Source organism: Manacus vitellinus, unplaced genomic scaffold (genome assembly GCF_001715985.3).
Source record: "Manacus vitellinus isolate BGI_N305 unplaced genomic scaffold, ASM171598v3 ctg7180002432146_pilon, whole genome shotgun sequence".
Taxonomy (NCBI): Eukaryota; Metazoa; Chordata; class Aves; order Passeriformes; family Pipridae; genus Manacus; species Manacus vitellinus.
In genome coordinates, this window is record NW_021938407.1 from 33,865 (window position 1) to 46,285 (window position 12,421).

Here is a 12,421-nt window from a genome sequence, read left to right on the forward strand (position 1 = left end):
AGATAGCAAAGGCTCTTGTGATGAAGGGCTGTGAGGAGCTGGACCTTTACGACCGCGAGTTGGAGAAGGAGACAGCAAAGATTGAAGCAGACCCCATGCTCTTCTCAGATGATGTTTTCACCATTGAGCCCTTGGTAAGTAATAGCTGAGAACCTCCTCCTCCTCCCCCTCCCTGAATGAGGTCACTCGGCAGATCCCCACCTCAGCTGTCTCGATGTGCCCTGAGAGAAGACATGGGGTTTCTGGCCAGGCTGGAGAGCATGTTGCAAAAAGCATTGCTACCCTGTGGGCTCCTGGCAGGCAGCAGGAACCTGCCTAAAGCTGAGCTCTGCTGCAAGGGCTCGACGTCAAGGGAGCTTGGTGCGTGTCCTTGCAGTGTCCAGAGGGGTCGGTTACTGTAGGAAGGGGCACAGCTTACACGTGATGTGTGGGGCTTCCCAGAGGGTGTTGGAGCACTGTCAGTTCACAGACTGACCTGAAGCGAAAAGGAGGCCAAATTCAGCCCAAGGTCATGGAAATGCCAAGCCCTCCCTGGAACCAGGACTTACAGCATGTCTGAGTCTCCCTTCCAGTGTCATCTGGGAGCCTGGACACAAGACTTGGAAATGGACTTTTTGAGTTCTATTGCACACAGGGACAGAAAATCTTTTTCTGTTTCTGCAAGCAAACCCCCATGTCCTTCCATCAGCCAGAGCCCTGATTATGAGTATTGGCACAGCGTGAGATGAGGAATCCCTGCTGTCTGCGCAGTGCAAAATCCTTCCTTGTCTTGGAGTAAACCCTACAATAATCCCAGCCTCTGCTTTCTTTTAAAAAAAGTGAAACTAAGTTTTTTCTTTCCAAGGAAGGGGATCAGGTTCTCTTCTTGGTGACTCCTATAGCCCATCTAAGGCCAAGAGCCACCAGTGTCAGCACAAGAGCAGTTTCACACCACTGTAGCTGACAGCAGCACGATGTGAGCAAGCGCTTGTGTCAGAGCAGTAGGAATATTGTAGCGTGGGGGCTGATCAGCTGAGCATTAAGAGCATCCTGCGGTTGTGTTGAGCTGGTTTGGGAGTGTTGTTCACTCCTTGCTCTAAGTAAAGGCTTACAGATTGAAAAGAAGAAATGTGATACTGGAAGGTAAATGGTTTGCTGTCTCTTTGTGCTTTAGGAGGGAGAGGTTGGGCCACATTGTTCAGCTGAAATCAAGGTGTTCTTTAAACCCCGAGAAGCCCAAGTCTACAGAAAAGTGGCCTACTGTTCCATCTCAGGTACGGCTCCTTCTCCTCTTTCTCTTACCCACACACAGTGAGGGGGAGGTGCAAATACTCTTCCAGCCCACTGAGCTCCCGTGGAAGTGCTGGGAAGGGTCCAAGGTCATCAGGGCAGTGCTGGCTCATGTCCACTGTCCCTGCAGCTTCCTGGTGGTCTCCCATGCAAGGCCAGGGCTCAGGACACTGTTCCCAGAACAATCCAAGCAGTGCATGGATAAGCTCTCATGCCACGGGTTTGCCAGTATTTCCTCAAAGGCCAAAGAGCTACACAGCAGAACAGCTTTAGGGCACAGGCACTAAGCCCCTCTAGAGCACTGACCTCCAGGATGGCTCCTCATTCCATGGATCCATCATCAGGCAGTAGGAGCTGAGGTAGAAATGTGCTCCCTGAGCCCGGATCACCTCCCACTGCCCAGACAACAGCAGACCAGAGGTGGCTGAGCCCTGCTGAGCCCAGGCTGTCTGCAGAAGGACCACCCCTGGCCAGCACCTGCTTCTCTCCCTGTGTGGGAATTGTCACCTTCTGGCTCTCAGGCTGAAGTGTGTCCAGGTGGTGGCCACTGGGCTTGCTGTGCTCAGCTTCCAGGAGTTCTGTCAAGTCCTTTTCTGGGAGCAGTTATCATTACCCCCCACCCCGAGGTGGTGGCTTTGCTGTGCCCGCACAGGGGAGGGAACACTCACAGAGCACAGCGTGGTTCAGGTTCCCCTGTCCTTCCTCTCTGTCTCTGCATGGTGCTGCTTAGTGTTTTTCACCTTAAAGTGGGAGATGGCTGCCAGGTTTCCATCCAGGGAATATTCTGGGTTTGCCCATCTACGAGAAAGAGGTGGGAGGCCCATGGTCCTCCAGCAGCCAGGCTCCTGTTCTGGAGGGTGCTGCAATCCCCTGACCCAGCCACCCTGTTGCCTTCCTTCCTGCTCCAAGCTGATAGATACAAATGTCATGAAACAGCTTTTTATTTAGACAGTAATTGTGCAGGGATAACTCAACAAATGCCATCTACAGTAATTACTCAGGGCTCACGCTAACAAACTCTCTTCTTGCCCACCAACTGCTGTCGTTAGAGCTGTGGAAGGAAAGCATGGATTTAAAAAGTTGCTCCCAAGGCATTCCTTGTGATGTGTGAAACTGTGCATCTCTGTTTGTTGACATGGTCAGATGAGAATCGTGTTCCAAGCCAGTCACCGAAGCACGGGGACATTCTGTCAACAAGATGCTGAGTGTCAGAAAGCAGCAGAAGCTGAAGGCTTTGGCAACAAAGCCCTGTGCTGTTGGGCCACTGCCCCCCAATTTAGTTGGAAGCCAGGCAGCAATGTCCAACTCTTTGCAAGCTTTGTCCCTTCACTGAATGGGTTTCAAAGCTCCTCCAAGTGTGTGAGAAGGAAATCACAGAATCATAGAATGATAAGGGGTTGGAATGGCCCTTAAAGATCACCTAATCCCCAACCCCCCTGCCATGGGCAGGGACACCTTCCACTAGCCCAGGTTGCTCAGAGCCCCGTCCAACCTGACCTTGAACACTGCCAGGGACAGGGCAGCCACAACCTCCCTGGGCAACCTGTGCTAGGCTCTCACCACCCTCCCAGGGAAGAATTTCTTTTGTATATCTAACCTAAATGTCCTATCACTGCAGAAATCATGTTTTAAACTTGGCATCGCTTTTTCAGGGTGCAAACTGGTGGCTAAACGGGAAACAAGCCCGAGGGGTGGGTTAGAAATTGGAAGGAGCTGGTCTCACCCATCTCAGAGTCAGGGACTAGCACTGAGGCAGCCTGGGAAAAGCAGGATAAGAGAGTAAGAATTACTCTACTGAAATGGAAATCTCTCCCCAGGCCGTGAGACCAGGCTGCCCCTGCACCTCACAGGGGAAGGCCTCGAGCCCTGCCTCCAACTCAGCTCTGAGGAACTGGACATGGGGAAAGTTTTGGTTGGAGAAGCCTACAGCTACGAGGTGAGCAGCAGGGGCTGGGGTGGATCCTGATGGCTCCTGGGGCAGAGGGGAGCCTGGTGGACCTGTGGAATTTCTGGCAACTTGGGCAGTTGTGAGCAGGGAATATTTGACATACTAGTCAAATCTGGGGGGTTTCACAGAATCTGGATCCTTTTCCGGGGCCTGAAAGGTGTTGTCTGAAGGCCCAATTCCTGCTTTTTGACAACCGCCCTTGGAGATCAGCTGGGATGCTTTCTGCAAAACAACCCCTCAACACATGAAAGCAACACTGGGTCAAAAAGCTGAAGTGTTCAGAGGCTTCTGTTCCAGCCTCAGACTCAAGGCACCTTTGTGCTCGGGCTGTTCAAGAGCAGCTGGAACAAACTGGCTGCGTTTGAGCTTGAGTCCACTGCAAGAGAGAGCAACTGAAAAAGGTGGAAAATGAGGCACTGCATCATGCCAGACACTTCCAAAAGCTTTGCCATGGCAGGAAAGGACACACTGAGTTGTTTTCTTACTAAAAGATTGTGCTCTCTCTTCTTTTTTGATGCTGATACTTTAGTGTTTCTCACTATCAATATAGTAATTTCATTAGATGAGAAAAGGTGAATGAGTAGATGATACTGTTAGTGCTGTCCTAAGCAGCTACGCTGCAGGTAAACCTCAGCTCAGCATGGGATCCCCAAGTGCAATTTGTAACACAGGTAACACACGAGAGGAGAGTAGTTTTCAAGTTTCAAGGCAGAGGTTGAATATGGGAATATTTGCAAGAGCAGCTGCAAAGCTACAAAATGAGGGACATCCCTCTGCTTCTGCCTCAACTGTTCTGACAGGTTTTGCCAGGCTAACAACTGGGGAAAGAATTCCAAAGCAGATGGATAAGTCCATGGCAATGGCAGGGTTTCCCCATGGCTGTGTAGAGATGGGAGAGAGCAACTCTTTAGAATAGGTGGAGCTGCTGTGCACCTCACATTCATCCTTTCTTGACATGTCTGGCTGAGCAAGGTCTAAGAAACTATCAGATTAAAGGAAAAATACAAGAACCCAAATGATCTACCCTAGCAGAGCTGGGGAGAGCTTCTGAAGCTGGTGATAGCACTGTTCTGAGGTGTCTTCTGCACGCAGTAAACTGGTTGGCTGCCATGGAAGCTGAATGTGTGCTGCCCTTGGCAGGGCCGGGCACCCCTGGAGCAGCAGCAGCAGCTCTGTGGGGGTTCATTACGTGGCTGCAACTGCCCCACGTTGCTCCTCAGGCCAGGTCTGAATGAACTTGGCGATGCTGGCCAGGAGTGACCCGCTCCGTGTCCCTGGGATAACCCAGGAGTGACTCTGCTTATGTGAAGTTATCGCTGCTTTGCATGAAAACCCAAAGGCAGAACTTGTCCTGTTGTACTTTTTTGGCTTCTGCCACGTAGCAGCACATGGCATCTTCTGCCTTTCCAGGGGTTAATCGTTTCTTAGAAACAACTCAGCCTTCTGTAAGAAAGGAAGTTTGCTCATGTATTTCCATTTTGCTTTCTTGCTGCTGCAGGCAATGCTGGTTAACAAAGGAGCTATTGATGCTCCCTTTGAGCTCATCCCTCCAACCACAGCCCGTGGCTCCTGCTTCACCTTTCGGCCCCAGCAGGGCATCATTCCACCCAGTGGGCTCCAGCCTATCCAGATCTCCTTCAGTTCCACCACCCTGGGGGAGTTCAAGGAAGAATTCCATTTCAATGTGGCTGAATGCCCTAAGCCTGTGACCTTGACTATCAGGTGAGGAGGGCTCTGGGAGCTTGGTGGGCACGTCTGTAGCTGTCTCTGGGTAATCATCTCTCACCTGCCTCATTTGGTGGTGGAGCAGAGAAAAAAGGTGTTGCCCGAGGTCTTAGTCTTGGCTCTGATGTTGGCATCCCCTCAGTGTGGGGATGCCTTCTGCCCAGTGCAGGTGCCCAGGAGCTGGAGTGACTCCTTCCTGCAGGGACCTCCCTCCGCCTTGGCCGTGGCAGGCAGTGGGAAGGCATTAGTTTTGGGCAGCTGCTGGTCTGGGATGTCCCCTCTGAGCGCCCAGCAAGGCCCCCAGGGCTTTGGAGATGGGCCAGCCTGGGTGACTCTGCAGCCAGAAGAAGTGGTTCTAAAGTCCTCTGTTAATGATCTGTGCCAAAGGGGCAGCAGCAGCCTCACATCATCCCTCGTGCCCAGGCACAGGCACAGGCTGTGCTCCCGGCTCCTGTGCAGGGAGTGCTCTGGGACCTCCTTTCCACAGCAGGAAGGGACTGGGGTGGGAGATGGGGAGCTCTGCAGCAGCAGGGACTGTCACAAGGACTTGGGCATCCTCCCATGGGCTGGTGCCATTGCAAAAGATAATCCTCGCCCAGCAATGGGGAAAAGGGGTGATGAAGGAGAGGCAAAGCTCTCTCCTCAGCACCACAGCAGCACGAGGGCTTGTCCCAGCTAGTCTGAACCACGGGCTGGTGGGGTAATGTGGTGGAGGCAGGAAAGCTGATGCTGGGAGCTCTGGAGCTTTGGAGGTGGCTGTGTCTGGGCTGCTGTTGGGAGGCACTTGTGGAAAGTATTGCTGAAACATGGCTAATAGAAAGGGGACATGAGAGAGATGCTATAGCTCTGGTCCCACGGTAAGAGAAAACTATCAGAAGGTCACTGTGTTTGAGAAACTGGGTACGTGACAGAAGAATAGTGTATAGCGGATGGGAAAGCTGAGCAAATAGCAAACAAGTAACCATAAGAAGGTTAAAGAATCAGCATTTGCGCAAATATAACTTAGGTAATTAGAAGCCAATGATGAGCTTAGCTTTTGTAATATGTATGAGCCTAATTATTAACCTTTATAAGCACAGAGCCTGCAACAATAAAGTCGGATAAGCTATTGATCAATTTTGTGGTCTAAAAGTGTCTTTATCCCGTCGTCTACAACAGGCACTGAATCAAGGTAGTAAAGAAACAAAAGGAATCTGCAGTCCATTTTACCAAGAACATCAGGGAAGTGGATAAAACATAACAAAAAGGTTATTACTTTGCAAGAGAAAAGTAGTGAGTCGGTCTTTCTCCTAAGGCAAGGGCACAGAGCCATCTCTGGGTGTGTGTACAGGGTCCTCCATGGGGCCAGCAGCACCTCGGGGGCATGCCCTGCCTGCCGTGGTGCCCTGAGCCCCATCAGCAGCTGTTGGCTGCCTCCTGTGCCCACGGACGCCGTGCTGAGCACAGGGTGCGGGGCTGGTTCGACGCCCACGGGGCTCTGACACCAGCTTTGACCCACCTGAGCCGGAAGGACGGCCAAAGGCTTTGCAGTTCCCTTTAACCAAGCCGTTGTCTCCTCTGTCCTCGTCCTCGCAGGGGCCACGTCACCGGACTGAGCCTGCATTTCAGCACAGGTGGCCTTGACTTCAATGACGTCTCCTTTGGTGAGTGTTCCCTGGGCTTGGAGGCAGCAGGAGAGATCTGTGCCTTGCCAAAACGGAGCACTTGAACAGAAGAGCATCTGTCACTCGTGCCCTTCCATGGCAGCCTGCAGGGTGTTAACTCCAGGGCTGCTGGTGGCATTTTGCCATCGTGAGATCCGAAAGGACCAAAGGAATAGAAAGTCAGTATTTTCTGGTGTCCCTCGTAGTCTCTTCTGCTCCAATCTCCCAGTCCTTGCCAGCAAAACGACTGTAAAAGTCCTCGTCCCAGGAGGGCCCAGGGGATGGGACTGCAGGAGAAGGGAGCTTAAGCCACGTACCTTTAGTGTGGGATGTTAATTAGTGGTGTGAGGGCACCTCGTTATCCCTGAGCAGGTCAGATGCCCCAGCAATAGCTCTGTCTCAGGCACCTGTGTCCTCAGAGCCGTGGGCTTCTTCTTCTTCTTCCCCAGCAGAAGCCCAGCTCTGCTGACAGAGCTTTTGGCTGAACATCCAGAGTGTCACCATTGAAATGCAGGTTCTGGTTCTCCATCTCAGGCTCACAAAAGGCTTTCTACTGAGATGATCTACAGTTTAAATGTGAAATCAGTTGTGGATTGACTGAAGGGCCATTATCATTCTGCACCCAGGATGCCTCTGTGGAGGCTCCCTGCTGGAGTCACTGCTGGAGCTGGGCAGTGTCCCTGTTGATGGGCACAGAGAAGCTCCCTGCTGTGCCTGCAGTTGGTTTTCCTCCCCATCTGGGTTCAAGTGATGCTTGGTAAGCAGGTCCTGGGAGATGTCTCCTCCCCACAGAGCTGGCCAGCCAAGCCACCTGTCCACTGCAGAGCAGGCTGTGGGCTGGTGTCCTGGCTCTGCAGGACATCCCCACCAGGTGTGGCTGTATCCCTGGCTTTCTGTTACGGGAAGCAAGTCTCAGAGCATAGTTTCATCCTACCAGGATATTCACACCTGGTAGAAGTCACGAGGTGCTTGGTGCCTACATGGCCATTTGTGTCATTTTCCTAGGCTTTCCTCAGACCTTGTCGTGCCACCTGATCAGCACCTCCGTGGTGCCCATCACCTTCCACCTTCGCATCCCTGGGGACGGCCAGGGACAGCCCAGCCTTAGGAGCTCTGATCAAGTGAAAGACAACGCTCACCCCTCCTGGGAAAAAGGCACACTGGCTCCATGTCAGGAGAAGCCAATGGAGTTCACCATAACACCCAGCACAGGGACCATCCCTTCCCAGGGATCCCAGGAGATCAGGGTATGGGAGGAGTCTGGCCACACATGGGTCAGTAGGTGGGGCTGAAGCCTCACTGGGCTGTGGGAGGGCTTTAGTGCTGTCGGCTCTCAGCATGTGCAAGGGAGGGATCTGCAGTGGTGTGGGAGCTGGGTTACGTGGAATGTTCCTGAAGGAGCACCATTTTGTCTCCAAAACCATAAGCTGAGATCACATGGTCAACAGAAGTCATTCGTGTGTTGGTTTTGAGCGTGACTTCTTTGACTGAAAACAGGCAGAGGAAGGATGAGAACAGAAGGTGGCTGTTAGAGAGATGCCACTGTATAAAGCAGTTTGCTTTTCTTCCCAGTCTCGTTTCTCCTCTCCTGGGGAGCAGAATGAGTTGAGGTCACTGCAGGGATCCCCAGTGAGGAAAGAAAAAACTCGGCAGCCATGAACTGCCCAGCATCTGCAGGAGCACACCTTGCCCTCAGCTTCCTGCTGAAAAGCTGAACTCATTCTGTCCAAGTCAACACATTTCCTTTGCATTTATGTTATTGTAGTCAAATGAAAAAATGGGCCCCTAATTTGAAGGCAGTAGTGAGTAGAGCTTTAGTCTCATTATACATGATTATGTATAATGCTTTAATTTAGCCACCTCTGCCCTGACAGCTGCAAGGTGTGTTTAACAAATTCAGTCTTGCCAGAAGGCTTATGTTACTCCCAGAGACTGTGCTCTAGGCATGGGCCAGCAGAAGAATTAAGGCAAAATCCTCCCTTGCCTTACTGCGAAACAAGAACCGGAGGAGACCACACGTGGGTAATGAGCTTTTGGGAGAAGGGAAGTATTTGCTGCTCTTCTCTTCCACCAGGTCACGCTGTGTTCCAATGACGTGGGACAGTACGACTGTGATATGGTGCTGGACGTGGATGGTTTTGGCAAGGAGGTGTTGGCTCTGTGCCTCAAAGCCAGGTACCAGTGCTCTCCTTGCAGCTGCTCGTCCTTCCCCGTGCACCCACCACCAGCACAGTGCCTTGCTCGGGGTTTGCTGGCTGCAGCTCCAGGAGAAGGCTTGCTTAAGAAGCTGGTTCTGCCCAGCTAGGTAGGAGAAGAGCAGTGCTTGGAAAGCAGCCCGTGGTGAGAAGCACCCCTGCTCACAGCCAGGCATGGCTCTGGGCCTTTTTCTCTGGGGAACAGGAATGACATTATTTATTGGCCTGGCTTTTGCTGCTTGAGGTGTAAAAAATTCCCAAGCTCCTCCTGTCCTTCTTCCTGCAAGAGGTCGGCTTGTGCTGGGTTCCAACCATACTGCAGCATTGGTTTGGGACGCAGTGAGCAGCCTGCTGAGAGCTGGGGTCTGGCTCAGTTAACGAGGGCACATGGCAGTGGGAAAGGGGCTCACAGCAGGAGTGGGAGAGGAAAGTAGTCCTTGATGTGGAGGTGGGCTCAGGTTTCCCTGCTTCCCTCTGGCTCTTTTGAGCATTAACATTCTCAGTTCTCAGACTTAATGCAGATGTTGTTGTTGCTGCAGCCAAATTCCCTCCTGTGGTGCTGCCCTGGGTGTCAGTTTAATGACAAGAGGGATGCAGTTCCCTGGTGCCGTTCCCTCTCCCAGGCAGAGCTGTCCAGTCAGTGCCTGGGCTGCAGTTTTGTAACGCAAGTGCCAGTGGGGACAGACCTGGGACCTGTGGGGTGCAGCAGCAAGGGAGCTGTAGGAACTGGGAGGATGATCACCCACACCCTATAGGGGGTGGCTCGTGCCCTCAACACTGGCTGAGTTCTCTGGCAGGGCAACAGCACCCTGGGAGAGAAGGGAGTTGTTTTTCCTGAGACACTGGAGTCTTGTGTTCCTTGAGCCTTGGTGAGCACTGACCTTCAATAGGAAGGCTCCCCCAGAGCTCACGGCTCGCTGGGCCTGTTGGGGGAGTCCTTGCAAGCCTCCTTGGGCAAAGGAGGGGCTGAGGCTGCTGTGGGACAAGGCCCGTGCTCTGCCCGGGCACTTGGCAGCCTCTGCAGTGCTGAGTCTCAGGGTTTGCCCCTCCTTGACAAGACGTGTTTGAGTGGAAAGACGTGAAAGGTGATTTATCTCTGGAGGGGTATTAAACATCTGTTGGACAGTGACAAATGTCTTATGCTCCATTCCATGCTCTGCGGGGTGAACGCTCTCTGTTCTCTCAGTATCTCTCATTCCCTCGGGGTCATCTCTTTGCCCAGATGTGTCGTTCCTGAGCTGCGTTTGCTCTTCTCCACCCTCGACTGTGGACCGTGCTCTGCAAAGGTCCCTTGCCAGAAGACGCTGACCCTTGTGAACCCGAGCCCCCTTCCAGGATGCTACAGAGTTCTCCCTCAGGTTTGGCATCTCATCCCCCTCCTCCTCTCAAATACTGTTGAGGGGTTTATTAGGGACAAATGGGGTTTTCATAAGACCTTGCTGGTTTCTGTTCAGACTTAAAGGTGTGCTGAGAACAGGATTCTACCTGAATGTAAACTTTAGAAAGCAGTTAAATAGGAACCTGCCTGAATATCAACTTCAGGAAGCATTTGAACCTCTTCAGGAAGCAGTTTATATTCTAGTGTTTGGGGTGTTTTCTTGTGAGAGCTCTTAGAAGGTTGTGAAAAGCTGCTGCAAGGAGGCTGCCAGCACAGGAGTGGGTGTCTGTGGATGCAGCAGCTGTTGGATCCCCAGAGGATGCTGAGCCCCAACAATTCTTGCATCTTTTTTTGTGCCTTTCAGCTTTTTCCTGGGGATTTTTAGAAAATGTGTGTGAGTTGCCATTGTGGTAGATGTGAAGGAGTTTAAAGTTTCCGCAAAGGTCCCTCTGAAGTTGCGCTTGATTCCGTCCCTCTAGAGACACCAAGAGGCCGCTGCTCTGTGGTACTCCAGCCCCAAGCCGTGTGGGATTATCCAGGGTCACAATGTGGTGGAGATCCCCATTACAGCTGAAGTCCAGGCAGTGGGTGCTCCTTCCATCCCGGTGGATATCGCCGTGTTCGGGAAGGAGACATCCCCACTGGTGAGTGCGAGGGGAGACGTGTGCCTTTGTGCAGTTCATCCTGGGGGGGTGGAGTGCACAGGGATTCTTCCAGGGAAAGCAGGGACTCGTCATATATGGCTGGTGTGGACAAGGACAGAAGGCAGTGGTGGCATAAGCAGTGTATGCTGGAAAAGAGGAAGAGCGGAGTCCTCCTAGGGAGTAATCTCAGCATATGGTTCATCTAAGCTGAAATCGAGGATCATTTTATTTAATTAGTCTTCCATTGAAAATGCTGGTAACTGTGGAAACACTTTTAAAATGTCATCTCCCTGAACACAAAGGGAGGATTCTGGGAACCTTCAGCTTTCTGTGTCAGAAAGGAAGGCTGATGTTTGAAAAGTGGTTGCAGGGATTTAAACTTAGAGTCAAGCAGATGGAAAGGATGATGTCAAATCCCCTGGGTGGCACCAAACATCTCAAGCCGGGCCATTGCCGTTGTGCATGTAAACCAGTCAGCAGGAAGGCCAGGCAGTGCAGGCTGTGCAGGGGAGCCTGACTTTTAACAAAACACTTGCTTGTAACTATCAGGCTGCTTCCCTTAAAGAGCAGGGTTTCTCCCCACCAGAATAACCAGCTGTTTAACTGCCAGACTGTTTTTAACTACAAATTTCTTGCAAAGCTTTTGCCTTTGGGCCAACAGTTTACAGTTTTTCTGAAAGTTTCCCAGACTTTAATCTTTTTTAATTTGGAAGGGAAGATGTCAAAAGTTTGCCTAACAGGCCAGCATTTTAACTGGAGTATCATATCTGTCCCTAGAGAAATGACTTGAGTGTGATTGAGCTGTTTAAGCTTTCTTAACTTTCCCTGTTGTGTGGGTTTGTTTTTTTAAAATCTCTCTTACCTGCTCCCTGGAACAGCAAATGCGTTTCATGTGCACTGGAAAGACGCCGCTTGTCTACGCAAGTGTGAATAAGATAAACTTGGGCGAGATCCAAGCAATACAGGAGACTTCCCAAACTCTCCAGCTGTGCAATCAGGATCTCATCCCTGCAGCCTTCAGAGCAGAGATCGTAAGTGTCTGTGGGGCTGTTTTCCAGGGAAACTCCCTGGTCAGCAGCAGCCCAGGACTTGGATTTCATATGTAAGGTTTCTGTATCACCCTGTGGGAGAGAGGAGACAAGAGATTCCATCCGAGGCAAGAGGAGCCTGGCTCTGCAGGTGGTTTTAGCTGGGACAACCTTCAGTGAAACAGTTTGCAGAGCTGTAGGAGCAGAAGCAAGTCTGGATTGTGGTTACAAGTTCTCCCTTTATTTTGGGGAAGGTATTTAGCGGTGCAGGTTGGGTTTTTGGAGCTCTGAGATGAAGAGGAGCCAGTGGCCCTTTGCTCCTGAGAGGGCAAGGATTTCCCCGTGGTTTCCTCATACCACCTACATTTGCTTTGTGCCAAAGTGCTGTTAATGGTAGAGACCAGGGTGTGAGGTCTGGCCTCAAGCTCTGGGTGGGGAGAGGAGTTTCCCCTTCCTGGGGCTCAGAGCAGCAGGGCTGTTGCACACAGACACAGCTGCAGGGATTGTGCACCTCTGGAGCCTGTGGCCTCCATAGCCTTGGGGGGAGGTTTGTTCTCCTCCGTGCTGAGTGGGCTGGACTGCTGGAGCTGG

The 12,421-nt window shown here is 51.8% G+C and overlaps 2 protein-coding genes across 2 annotated transcripts in view; both read left to right on the forward strand.

Annotated features, from left to right (window-relative positions):
- Positions 1-10,624, forward strand: LOC108643531 (hydrocephalus-inducing protein-like). The gene is made up of 9 exons (XM_029958110.1): positions 1-134; positions 1,154-1,253; positions 3,087-3,205; positions 4,716-4,939; positions 6,518-6,585; positions 7,591-7,832; positions 8,660-8,760; positions 10,003-10,138; positions 10,523-10,624. The coding sequence occupies exons 1-9, from the start codon at positions 21-23 to the stop codon at positions 10,541-10,543; spliced, it is 1,125 nt and encodes a 374-aa protein (XP_029813970.1). The 5' UTR covers positions 1-20; the 3' UTR covers positions 10,544-10,624.
- LOC108643783 (hydrocephalus-inducing protein-like) overlaps positions 10,547-12,421 on the forward strand; it is a gene marked incomplete at its 3' end in the record, with an annotated part of 20,045 nt that continues 18,170 nt past the window's right edge. The window contains exons 1-3 of the mRNA XM_029958112.1: positions 10,547-10,552; positions 10,638-10,802; positions 11,681-11,833. Of these exons, the coding sequence (XP_029813972.1) occupies positions 10,547-10,552; positions 10,638-10,802; positions 11,681-11,833 (324 nt within the window). The remainder of the gene's footprint in view (positions 10,553-10,637; positions 10,803-11,680; positions 11,834-12,421) is intronic.